Consider the following 11,504-nt stretch of genomic DNA (forward strand, 5'->3'; position numbering starts at 1 on the left):
GTTTTCCCAGCTCAGCAATCAGGTGAATTCAGTGGAGGAAATCCACAAAGATGATCATTGCTTTATATTGCTGTTCTGGAACTGGTAATAATTGTAATGCCTCTCCTAGCAGCAAGGAACTAACAGCATAGGGACTGAGGACTTGTGGGATGCAGGTATACTGTCTTGGGAAAACTTAGTCCTATAATTAAAAAAAAAAGGGGGGGGGGAAGGGGGGAAACGAAAAAATAGTCCCCACCTGCAGTGTCAAATTTGTTACCTGCTGATGCCTTGTTTTAATGACTACTGCTAGGTGTGCTAGAGTAACATGGCTGCTTTTATTTGGTTTTGGAAGCTCTTGAGCTTTTTCTCTCCTACAATTCTGATGTTAATGTGTGTTATATTCATGATACGGATTACTGGGAGACTTCTGAAAGATTGTTTGAAAATGGGAAAGGGATAGTGCAGAGACAGCTCTTCTTACAGATACACTAACACATCAAAAGAGCACAGATGAGAACATATGAGAGACTGTAAAAGCCCTTGATTGGGAGGAGTTAGATAAACACTCACCAATAACCTGCCTACGTTAAACCTTTTCCAGAATGCGTGAGTCTGAGAGATAAAGGGAGCTATAAAGGGTGAAGCAGTAGCAGGGCACCAGACCAAACTGCCCACAGCTCCCACAAAGTTGTGGCCCAGGTTTGAAGAGGTGCTTTTAGAAGGAATTGGTATGGAGCCTGAGGAGTACAGACGGAGAGGTGAGTGATTCTTTGCTCTTGGAAATAGGTAGCATTTGCTCATGGACAACTGTTGCAGGGCTGGGAGTGGTACCCAGAATAAGGATGGGCTATATACTCTTTATTTGCACACGTCTTTGACACATCTGCTGAGGCTGAGGAACAAAATGTGTCTCAGGGATGAGTTTAGTGGGTTTAGAGTCAGTGGATGACTTAGGCTTTTGGGTCTTACACTTAAAATACCGTAGAAAAGCTGCAAAGCTGTGATTCTGAATAAACTTCTAGTAAGGGGTTATGCACAGTGGTTCTTCCCTAGCTGACACCATGAAACTTCAGTGATACTTGCACATTTCTGGAGATGGGGAGCAAACTTTGGTCTCAGGACTGGAGGTGATTGTCTAAAAAGTGAAGAAAAGGTGTGTAGCCGTGCAGCTGGGGGTATGCGATAACAGCAGGGAAGCATTGGGGCGTTATGAAAACTTTATGAAATGCAGTTTCAGTTAATTTGTAGGCAAGAAAATCTGTCTCTCAATAATCAAACAAGCTCTACTTTTATCGTGATTGTATTTTAAAGGTACGTTTGAACTATTCAATGACAACACTGAAATAACCCTGTGAATCTGTTCTGTCCCCATGACGCTGTTCTAGAAGCCATGTCCCTACATTACTATTAGATGGCACAAGTAAGGTGTAGGAAGGCTATCCTGGGAACAGTATTCCAAGCCTTGTCCAATGCTAATGATAGATTGCATGAAGCGCTAGTACTGCTAGTCAGTTTTCCTGCAATCGAAACTCAAAGCACTGGTTTGCCTCTTCCAGGGAAAGAGATGGTGGATTACATTTGCCAGTACCTGAGCAATGTGAGAGAGAGACGGGTGACTCCTGATGTACAGCCAGGTTACATGAGAGCCCAGTTGCCAGATTCTGCCCCAATGGACCCAGACACCTGGGACAACATCTTTGGAGATATAGAGAAGATTATTATGCCTGGGGTAAGAAATAAAGTGTAATCGTGACAGGAAAAAGTCATTACTACCTGGGATGAACACCAAATCCTGGGAATGTGCAGGTTCTGCAGAACATTTATCTAAATAAGTAAAACACCCAAAATGTAGACTAAGTCTTGTAGACATGATGTCCACAGAAGGATTCTGGAGATTACTCTTTTCCTAACTATAATTTTAGGGGATAGACTGAATGTATTTTTCAAGTATTATATACATTAAGAATAACTCATGTTTGCTTAGAGGGAAACAATGATTTTTCTGACACTAGTGAATTTAGCTTCACAAGGCCTCTACCTGCTAAATTGCATCATCTCAATTTGAGATGTGGAAATTCAGGTACAACAAGGTAAAATATCTTTTGCCCAAAGTCATGTACATATAACACTTGTCTCCTGCTCTTTGAATGTAAAGGTATCCTTCCTCTTGTACGCAAATACTGCAGATTCTGCTAAGGGAGTTTTACCTAATTGAATGTTTTATGTAAGAAGCTGTTTCAAAGTCTATTTTAAAATTTTCTTTATAGATATTTGTGGAAACTTGGTCTGATGTAGGAAAGGTGCTCACTTTAAACATGCTTACTGTGGTGTCCCACATACAAGCTCCTTCAGGTTGGACTTGATGATCTTAAAGGTCTTTTCCATGATTGTATAGAGGGGGGCTATATAGTTGTAAATTGCTGTGTGTAGCTAAAGGCAAGCCATTGTTTGACAAAATGAGCAAGAGCGACTTTGTTGCAAGAATTCTCCTTATAAAGATAAATATTTTGATAAATATTTCTGACTCTGTTGTGCAATGTTCTAAAGACCATTCTTTCCTGTTCAGAATCTTTGTCTGCCTGTTTAATTCAGATAAATGCTTTTGCTATAATTTGGAATTTATCTAATAACGACACAGTGTTATCATTTGCTAGTGCTGCACTCCTGTTGATTATTATCTCTGTAGCTTTCTGCTAGCAGATCTGTAATTGCACATATTATGTTGCTGTGATCCTTTTCCATCACTTTAAACAGATGCTAATCACTACATCTCGTGCAGAATTTTGTGACATTTTCATGTTTAACTTCTAGATAATTTTGTTCTAGGTAGTCCATTGGCAAAGCCCACACATGCATGCCTACTTTCCAGCTCTTACTTCCTGGCCTTCACTCCTTGGAGATATGTTGGCTGATGCAATTAACTGCTTGGGATTCACATGGGTAATTTTTTTTTTGTTTTTATTTTAGATACTCTTCTCCTGTGTGTATTATGTAGGAGCAGGTCATAGTGATTCTTTCTTGTTCTGTGAGTCAGTATAATTATTTACTTGCATAAATGAAAAATATCACTTGAAAAAAAAATAGAATATATGAGAGCAAATATCACCTAGTAGTAAGAGATGAATGAAGAAAATATACCACTAGAAATGTCTGTTTTCTTATTCTTTGCCTGTCCCACTGTGAGCATTGTTCCCTGTGGTCTAGTCTCGTTGCCAAGACTGTTACACAAGCACTGCAGGCAACTGAGCAGCCACCACCCATGACTGCGGGCTAGGTTGGGCTCAGTTCCAGTTCTCCTGTTCCTTTGAGAGAACACATTTCCTATTTTTCCTCTTCTGAAAATAATTGTTTGGTGGCCTGTCCCAGAACATCTGAATATTTTATATCCTCCTGCAGCAGCAACACAGTGCTACTTAGTTATGACTCTACATAGGTCAGTAGTGTTCAGAAGTCAGTGTTTTCCCCAGTGGTGAAGTTGCCCATATTTTTAGATGCATGTCTCTGTGTAAGAAAGCAGTAGAAGCTCATAAACCTGTAAGAAATCGATGGCTATGGTCTGCATTGAGTTGTATCAGATTAGCAGATTACGCACACAAACATCCATTTCCATGCCTTCAATCTAGTTTTGATAGATGTCTGTTAAGTTTGCCATGTAAACTGATTTTTTCATAAGTGGAAAGCTGGACACTGCCCAACAGCTTTCATCTTTCTTTTGCCCCTCTTCAAAAAGCCTTCCTTAACTCTCCTCAGTTGGAAGACAGATCAGTGCCCTTTCTCTTTAGGGATCAAGAGCATGTACTTGTGTGGTGAATTGCAGTTCCACAATTTTGTCTCAAATGGCTCATTGTGATTTCTTTCTTTAATGATTCTAAAATTATTGCTAGTGTAGAAGCTCAACACTGAGGTGATGCAGATAATCTGGGGAGAGCATTGTAAGGAGGTTGGTGATAGTCTCTGTATTTGATGTTCCAAGAGAGCAACTGGCAATGAGCAAGGTATGGTCAACTGCAACCTTAACATAGAGGTCTGTATTACAGAACTCACCAAACAACATAATTTTTATTACAATAGCATAGTGTTCTGCTAGGTATGGGCCATAGTATTACACAGCTGCTTATATATCCAATGCTACAAAGCTTGTCATCTACCTTTGTTGCATCTAGGTGAGTTTCCTCCCAAGGCAATTAAAAAGTGTTAATAGCTATTAATTAAAATGTGATATATGGTTTACTCTAAGGGTTATAGTGCTGCTGTGTTTGCAGGGTGAATTACAGCCTGATTCTAGTTTTTTTGATTTTTCTAGGCCTCCAGTCCAGCCTGTACAGAACTAGAAATGAATATGATGGATTGGTTGGCTAAAATGCTGGGCCTTCCAGATAAATTCCTGCACCACCATCCCAACAGTGTGGGCGGAGGAGTATTACAGGTAGGGGAGATCAGAGGTGGCCTCATCCGCCTTTTGTTTTTGCTCAAGTGAATTTCCCTCTGGGTGATAGTTTTCCTGGAGGCAAAACCAACAAGATTTGCTCTATGGATCTGAATAAGAACAAATCCCAATTTTGACATTACTTCCCCAATTTTTAGTATTAAATATAGAAGATTATAGAATAGGAATTGCTATTGCTTTTAATCCTAATTGTGTTAATGGATGAGGAGCCGGTAGTCTTGTGGCTTTACTAAGGATAAATGAGAGTCAGATTTGGTTTCTTCAGTCTTTCACACCACCAAATTATCACTGAACTGATTATTATATACTTAGAGAAGGAATCCTTGTCACTGTCCTTCTACCAGCAGTCCTTAGCCACACAAGAAAATATTTTTCCTTTTTTTCATGTCTGCTTTGTGTCCCTGAGAGTTGCAAGTTCAAGGCCTGAACCTTTACCTCCTTTCATAAGGTCTAAGCAAGTGTCCACTGGAATCAGTGCTGAGGCTGTGTTGTTACAAGGAGCTTTGCTCAGGTCTGTGATTTTTATGGGAGATACTACATTGTGGCTGTACAAGAACAAAAGGAACAATGTGGTGGGTTTTGTTTTTTGGTTTGTGTTTGGTTTTTTTTTTTTTACTCCCCCCCCCGCTTGGTCCTGCACGTTAAAAATATACAGCAGTTAAAAGGCTTTGTTTTGCGTTGCTGGCCCAGAGAGCTGCTCATCAGCTAGCGATGTTCCACTGCATCCCAGAAAAGCAAGAATAGAAATAAAAGAGGGTGTGGGCACAGCAATGACTTCAGTAAATCCCTGACAAAGTAGCAATAAAGTAGTAATACGTTGCAGTAAATGAGCAATGTCTTTACAGAGCACTGTGAGCGAATCAACCCTGGTTGCACTGCTAGCAGCAAGGAAAAACAAAATTCTGGAGATGAAGCTTTCTGAGCCAGACACTGATGAGTCCTCACTCAATTCTCGCCTCATTGCTTACGCGTCTGATCAAGTAGGTTCTTATGGTTAGAAAGAAAACAAATTTGCTTCTGTTTCACCCAGACCATACAATGTGAACTTGCATTTCTGTTCCAAGAGAAAAACGCAAACATGAATACCTCGCAAGCATGAATGAATCCCTCTAATCTTGCTTTCTGCAGATGAGGAAACAAAATCAATGTGAGATGGGGTTTTGCAGGGTCCCGGCAGTCCTCAAGAGACTGTTTCACATGACTTATTTTTGCACTTCCTGTTTTTCACAAAGCCTGAATCCAGTAACTAGGTGCTGATCTCATGCTGCTTCAGCTCTTGTTTCTTCATGGCCTCCTTCCACTCCGAGACAGGCATGCTCAGGGCGTTGCCTCAATGCTGCTCCTGGTTGTGATCTCCACTCCAGGCCTCTGTGATTGTTCTTGGAGGAAACATCTATGCAGCACTGTGACTCTGCCTGCAAACCTGTTCTGCCCTTTAGCTCCTGAACGGAACAATCGTATTCCCCTGGGAAAACTGCAACAGGAGAGACACTTGTCCTGGTTCTTAGTATAACTAAAAGGGCTTTTTCTTGGGAGGCGTTTTGGTCTACCCTAGCCCAGAAGTAGGCACACTTCAAGTGTTTTTATCTTCTTAGGGCAAGGAGGAGGGAATAAACTGAGGTTGATCCATTTCTAGAGGGTCCTTTAAGACCTGAGTTTTGATAAAATGGCCCTCCAAACACAAGGTGAGGATGCCTAGTAGTACATTTTAGAGACCAGTACCCAAATAAACAGCACATATGCATTCCTTGGAATTACAGTGTATTATTTCTTTTAGCTATTCACAAAGAAGAAACTTTCAGACTTGTATTAATATGGATTATAATATGGATCTTATCTCTGCTTTTCTTCAACCACTGTCTTTTATAAGGCCATAACTTATCACAGCTGTTCAGCCTCAGAGCTTGCTTTCTTACTGTTTTTGGTTTTGTTTTTTTAAAAGGCACATTCTTCTGTAGAAAAGGCTGGCTTGATTTCTCTTGTGAAGATGAAATTTCTGCCTGTGGATGAGAACTTTTCCCTCAGAGGTGAAAGCTTGAAGAAAGCCATTGCAGAAGACAGAAAGAAAGGCCTAGTGCCAGTCTTTGTATGTTCAACTTTCTGGTTGGGGGTATTGACATAGTGTTATATTCTTAATGTCAATATAAAATTGCATCTGAAACATTTCTTACTGGGTTAAAATACATTAGCTGAAGGTTAAAATGTGTACAGTAATTTCTCTTTTATTGAACAAAAAAATTAATACAACTTCGACTGTATATGATAGCTGCTCTGCTTTTAAAGTGCTGCATCTATTTATTAAAAATGCCATCTTAACAGGTTTGTGTTCTTCTAGGTTTGTGCAACTTTAGGTACAACTGGTGTCTGTGCTTTTGACAATCTTTCAGAATTGGGTCCAATTTGTAAGTGTCCTTTCTTCCTGATTTTAAACTATAATAGCACAGAAAAGATAGTATGAGAATTTTTCATGCTAAAACCAAGGAGAGTGGCAACACTAATCAGCTGAGTTTTTCAGATGTGTCTCAAAGATTGGTGGAGTCAGCACAAGAATTTGCAGTGATTTCTGTAAGATTTAGGTTAGGATGCTACAACACATTCTACTCAAAATTGATTAAATTTGTCAACTGATAAATCTTTAATGTCGTTATTTAGGGAATACAGACTGTACAGTACAGAGTGCAGTACTGTTGTAGGATGGATACATAAATCTAGCAAAGGAGTTTTGAAGGTAGAGTTTGGTACGGCAGCCTTTGTAGCCACCAGTCCAATAGGTAAATTTGACATAGTTGCAGATTCTATTCCAGCATAAATTCTGACAAGCAGTTGCGGAAGACCTGCCACGCTTTCTTTTATGGGTCAGAGTGTGGCTTCTATCTCTGGGTTCTTTTTGCTTTCCACCGTGTCTTTATTCTAGCTTTGTGCAACTGCATTGTACCGGGGAATTTCACTTACTAAAAAGGCAGGTGACAAATCAAAAGTTAAAAAGCCTCACACATATGAAATAAGGCATAGTGAATTTTGTTATAGACTCCATCTGATTTCAGCGTTATCCTATATTTTGGGGTTCTGGATCCACAGCTTTAGAATAAAACTAGATTGTCAATGGTTTGTCTTGCTTGCTATTTTGTTGTTAGCCTGTCCGCCTCCTGCAAAAACATGGACCTGGTTTGCAGAGAGGATTGATGAAGCATGTACTTTGATTCCTTATGTCCCTTACATAACAACAATTTCAATTCCAACAGGTGATGCTGAGGGACTCTGGCTTCATATTGATGCTGCATATGCAGGAACAGCATTTGTGTGTCCTGAATTTCGACCATTCTTGGATGGAATTGAATATGCAGACTCCTTTACTTTTAATCCTTCTAAATGGATGATGGTTCATTTTGACTGCACTGGATTTTGGTGAGTAAAGGCAAAACACAACCCAAAAGGATAACTTGCAAATTGCAAAGTCTTTCTCTGCACGATTTTTTGCTAAATACACTTCATTCTACAATTGATAGGGTTAAGGATAAATACAAGTTACATCAAACCTTCAGTGTTAACCCTGTCTACCTCAGACATCCCAATTCAGGAGCTGCTGTTGATTTCATGGTAAGTTGGTATTTGAGTTGGTATTTTAAATGGCCTATAAAATGTTCAAAGTGCAAAATTCCTCACACTCCAGAGTGTGCTTATCTTATAGCTGGTCTTATTACATAAAAGCATAAACCAAATTATACTGAGATCCTAATGCAGATTAAATAATAAAATTTTGAAGCAAGCCTTGGTTATGAAAATAAATTATAAAATTGCTTTCAGATATAGAGATTGAAGTACTTTAAGATCTTTACAGAGATGGGGATCCAGTCTTGCACTTTTAGTCAGAAAGGTCATTTCTGTGCATTGTGTTGTGCAATTCCTACTGATGGAATTTTGGCTGGTTTTCTTGTATCTCTGATATGTAATAAAAAAAGAAAAAGGAGTAAGCAATGGAAACACTATACTCTGAAACAGCATTAGAATTAATTATTTTTTTCTTCAGATTAAGGTATTCAGAGGAGAGCTAAGAGGCATTTAAATTTACATCCATCTTACAGCAGATTTCAGTACAGTAAACCAAAAGAATATTCACTGCCAATTGTTTCTGCTATGATCTCATCCTGATCCTGAAAAGAGAATTGTTTTCTTGAAATCAATAGTGCTTTTTACTAGGGTGAGTGTAGAGAAGGGTGGAGAAAAAAATATCAATGAGTCCCTCTTGCGGTTAAGTAGGACCCTGCACGTAATTGCGTAGCTCCCCAGCAGTATTCTTTCATGAGTTTTGTCATTCTTTTCCATGCAGCAGGTGTTACTCCCTCTGGGAGGGTCTACCCTTCCATCAACTCTCACTGTTTATAGTTGATTTGGGAAAACGTTGAGGATGGCACTTAAATATGCAAATTAAAGGAACTGAAGTGAGCACTCAGTCCTAAAGTGTAAATGGACACATCTTAACTAGATAATGGTCTTTAACTGCAAAAAGGTTTTGTTATTAGCTGGTAATTAACTAAAAATTCTAAGTGTATCTAGGCCATAGATTAAGGGGGATAGCCAAAATTTTATTTTTGCAAATAATTGAAAAATAGGTAGACATAATGTTTTTTGATGGCTGTTTCCTAGGCTTAGCAGATTTTCAGTAATAGAAAATTATTTGTATCAAGGGAGATTTCTGACCTGAGTCTGAAGCAACAGACATAGCAGTGTAAGAGAATGCTCCTTTCTGTTGTTTTTGCACTCATTGACAAGCTGTTGTGTTTTCACAGCACTGGCAAATTCCACTGAGTCGTCGATTTCGTTCTTTGAAGCTGTGGTTTGTGATTCGTTCATTTGGGGTGAAAAAGCTTCAAGCTCACGTCCGACATGTATGTGAATTAACAATGCAGGCGGAAATGTATTATGTTCATTTATTGGTAGCTGACTTTAATAAAGTCAGTGATGAAAAGATGAGTAATAGAAATCCTCTCACACACAAAGCTTGCGTGTGAACACTACGTGCATGCTGATTTTACTCTTAAGTAATCTGTAAAGATCGACTGTGTAGACAAAACATTTCCTGTACCCTTCTTGGAAGCAATAAGCAATGGAAAGCAGCTCGATAAGTCAATGCTTTCTGCACATTACTGAGTACTAATCTGTAGAAGCTTTCTTTGAGGCAAAGTGGCAGCTGTTTGGGAGGCAGGCTGTGAGGGATGGCTGAACCCATTGCTATGAAAATTTACAGGCTTAAGTCTTTGATGGGATGTAAATACAAGGGATCATATTGTGGGTCAACGGTTGCCGCAAAAGGACTCTAATCTGAGAAGGCACATTCTGTTTTTAAGTATTCTAGAAAATTCCTATGTATAGTCCACTTACTCTTGTTCATTGTCAAGGGTTTGGGCAAATAAGAGACACTTTAAAATTCTTAGCTTTGTTGTCATTCTTCTGTTTGTTACCATTCATGCGTTGGAACAATGTGTTTTCGTAAGGAAAGGAATTCTTTTTAACTACTTAGTGTCTTACAGTGGGTTTGTGACAAACCAATACATAACTACTTTTTCTTCCTTAATTATAGGGTACCGAAACAGCCAAATTCTTTGAATCCTTGGTTAAAAGTGATCCACTCTTTGAAATTCCTGCCAAGAGACATCTTGGACTGGTTGTATTTCGTCTAAAGGTAAAGATTGGGCCTTTTGCATGTCTCTTTGGAATGAACTGACCACAGCTGATTTCTCCTCAGACATTAAGAACTGTGAATAAATTTTCACATAAGAATTTGTAATGCTGTAATTCTTACGGAGATGTTTGGATGTCACTGGGAATTCTAACTACAGGGTTTTGTTTTTTTCTTATTCATATTTAAAACAGGGTCCCAACTGGCTGACAGAAAAACTCCTGAAAGAACTAAGCAGTTCTGGCAGGCTCTTCCTGATTCCAGCAACTATTCATGACAAGTTCATCATTCGCTTTACTGTAACATCTCAGTTCACAACCAGGGAAGATATTCTGCAAGACTGGAACATCATTCAACATACTGCAGCCCAAATTGTTAGCCAGAATTATGCGCTGCACCACATCAATTACGGTGATGGGGCAAGAATCCCTAATATTATAGTTAAGCCTAGTTCTAATGTCATTAGTAATACTTCTCAGCTTTATCTAAATGGAGGAAAATACAAAACACCTTCCAGAAAAACAGTAGTTCAGCCTAAGAAGTTAGCAGTGAGTGCCAGTACATGTGTGATTAGTCAACAAGTGAAAAGTCAAGGGGATCCTCTAGATGACTGTTTTCCAGAAGATGTCCAAGATGTTAACAAACATAAGTTAACCTCTTTTTTATTCAGTTATTTGTCTGTTCAAGGCAAGAAAAAGACAGCACGTTCCCTTAGCTGCAACAGTGTGCCAACAACTGGTAGTCTTGAGCAATGTAACCCCAAAGCAGCAGCCACTGACAAGAAGGAGTCTCATGCAAATGCCAGAATTCTTTCCAGGCTGCCGGAAGAGGTGATGATGTTCAAAAAAAGTGCCTTCAAAAAACTAATTAAGTTCTACAGTGTCCCAAGCTTTCCAGAGTGTAGCATTCAGTGTGGCCTTCAGCTGCCTTGTTGTCCTCTGCAAGCCATTGTTTAACAAGTGAGAGAGATTGGTCCTTAAGACCTCTACAGGTAGAAAGAGAACCAAAGTTTGCTTATTCATATGCAATACTACATGTTATTTTGTTCAATATGTAAGCAGTGGCAATGACCACTGAGAAAACTCCTGTGCTTTTACTGATAGAAACCTCATGTATTATAGATTAAAATGTCAAATAAATCTTGTAGGCATACAACACAAAACTCTGGTTTGTAGACTGTGGTAAAGAAAATGCTAATTTCTGCCTTATCAGTCCTGGTATTGGACAGTTTCTAGCTGCTAGGCTAGAACCATTTTGACAAAGTACACTGGCCTCAGTAGTGGGGTAAACAGCTCTCTATTTGCACCATTGTTTGGTTTTTTTTTTTTTTTTAAATACCTTGACTTCACTCTCTAGACTGCTGTGAGGATCTGTGTGTGCAGACAATGCCAACATCTA

At 39.2% G+C, this 11,504-nt stretch overlaps 1 protein-coding gene across 3 annotated transcripts; it reads left to right on the forward strand.

The window, feature by feature from the left end:
• On the forward strand, positions 1-11,469 carry HDC (histidine decarboxylase). Of its 3 annotated transcripts, XM_075764664.1 has the most exons (13): positions 1-22; positions 584-740; positions 1,539-1,711; positions 2,809-2,922; positions 4,286-4,408; positions 5,275-5,409; positions 6,372-6,515; positions 6,765-6,831; positions 7,672-7,834; positions 7,936-8,026; positions 9,217-9,315; positions 10,008-10,109; positions 10,301-11,469. In XM_075764664.1, exons 2-13 carry the CDS (start codon positions 713-715, stop codon positions 11,060-11,062), a joined length of 2,001 nt encoding a protein of 666 aa, XP_075620779.1. In that variant the 5' UTR covers positions 1-22; positions 584-712; the 3' UTR covers positions 11,063-11,469. The 3 variants fall into 3 exon arrangements, with proteins under 3 accessions (XP_075620779.1, XP_075620781.1, XP_010298780.2); XM_010300478.2 differs by lacking the exon at positions 1-22 and having other exon boundaries at positions 581-740; XM_075764666.1 differs by lacking the exons at positions 9,217-9,315; positions 10,008-10,109; positions 10,301-11,469 and having other exon boundaries at positions 7,936-8,190.
• Positions 11,470-11,504: the final 35 nt, after the last annotated feature.

This window comes from Balearica regulorum, chromosome 12, assembly GCF_011004875.1.
Source record: "Balearica regulorum gibbericeps isolate bBalReg1 chromosome 12, bBalReg1.pri, whole genome shotgun sequence".
Taxonomy (NCBI): Eukaryota; Metazoa; Chordata; class Aves; order Gruiformes; family Gruidae; genus Balearica; species Balearica regulorum.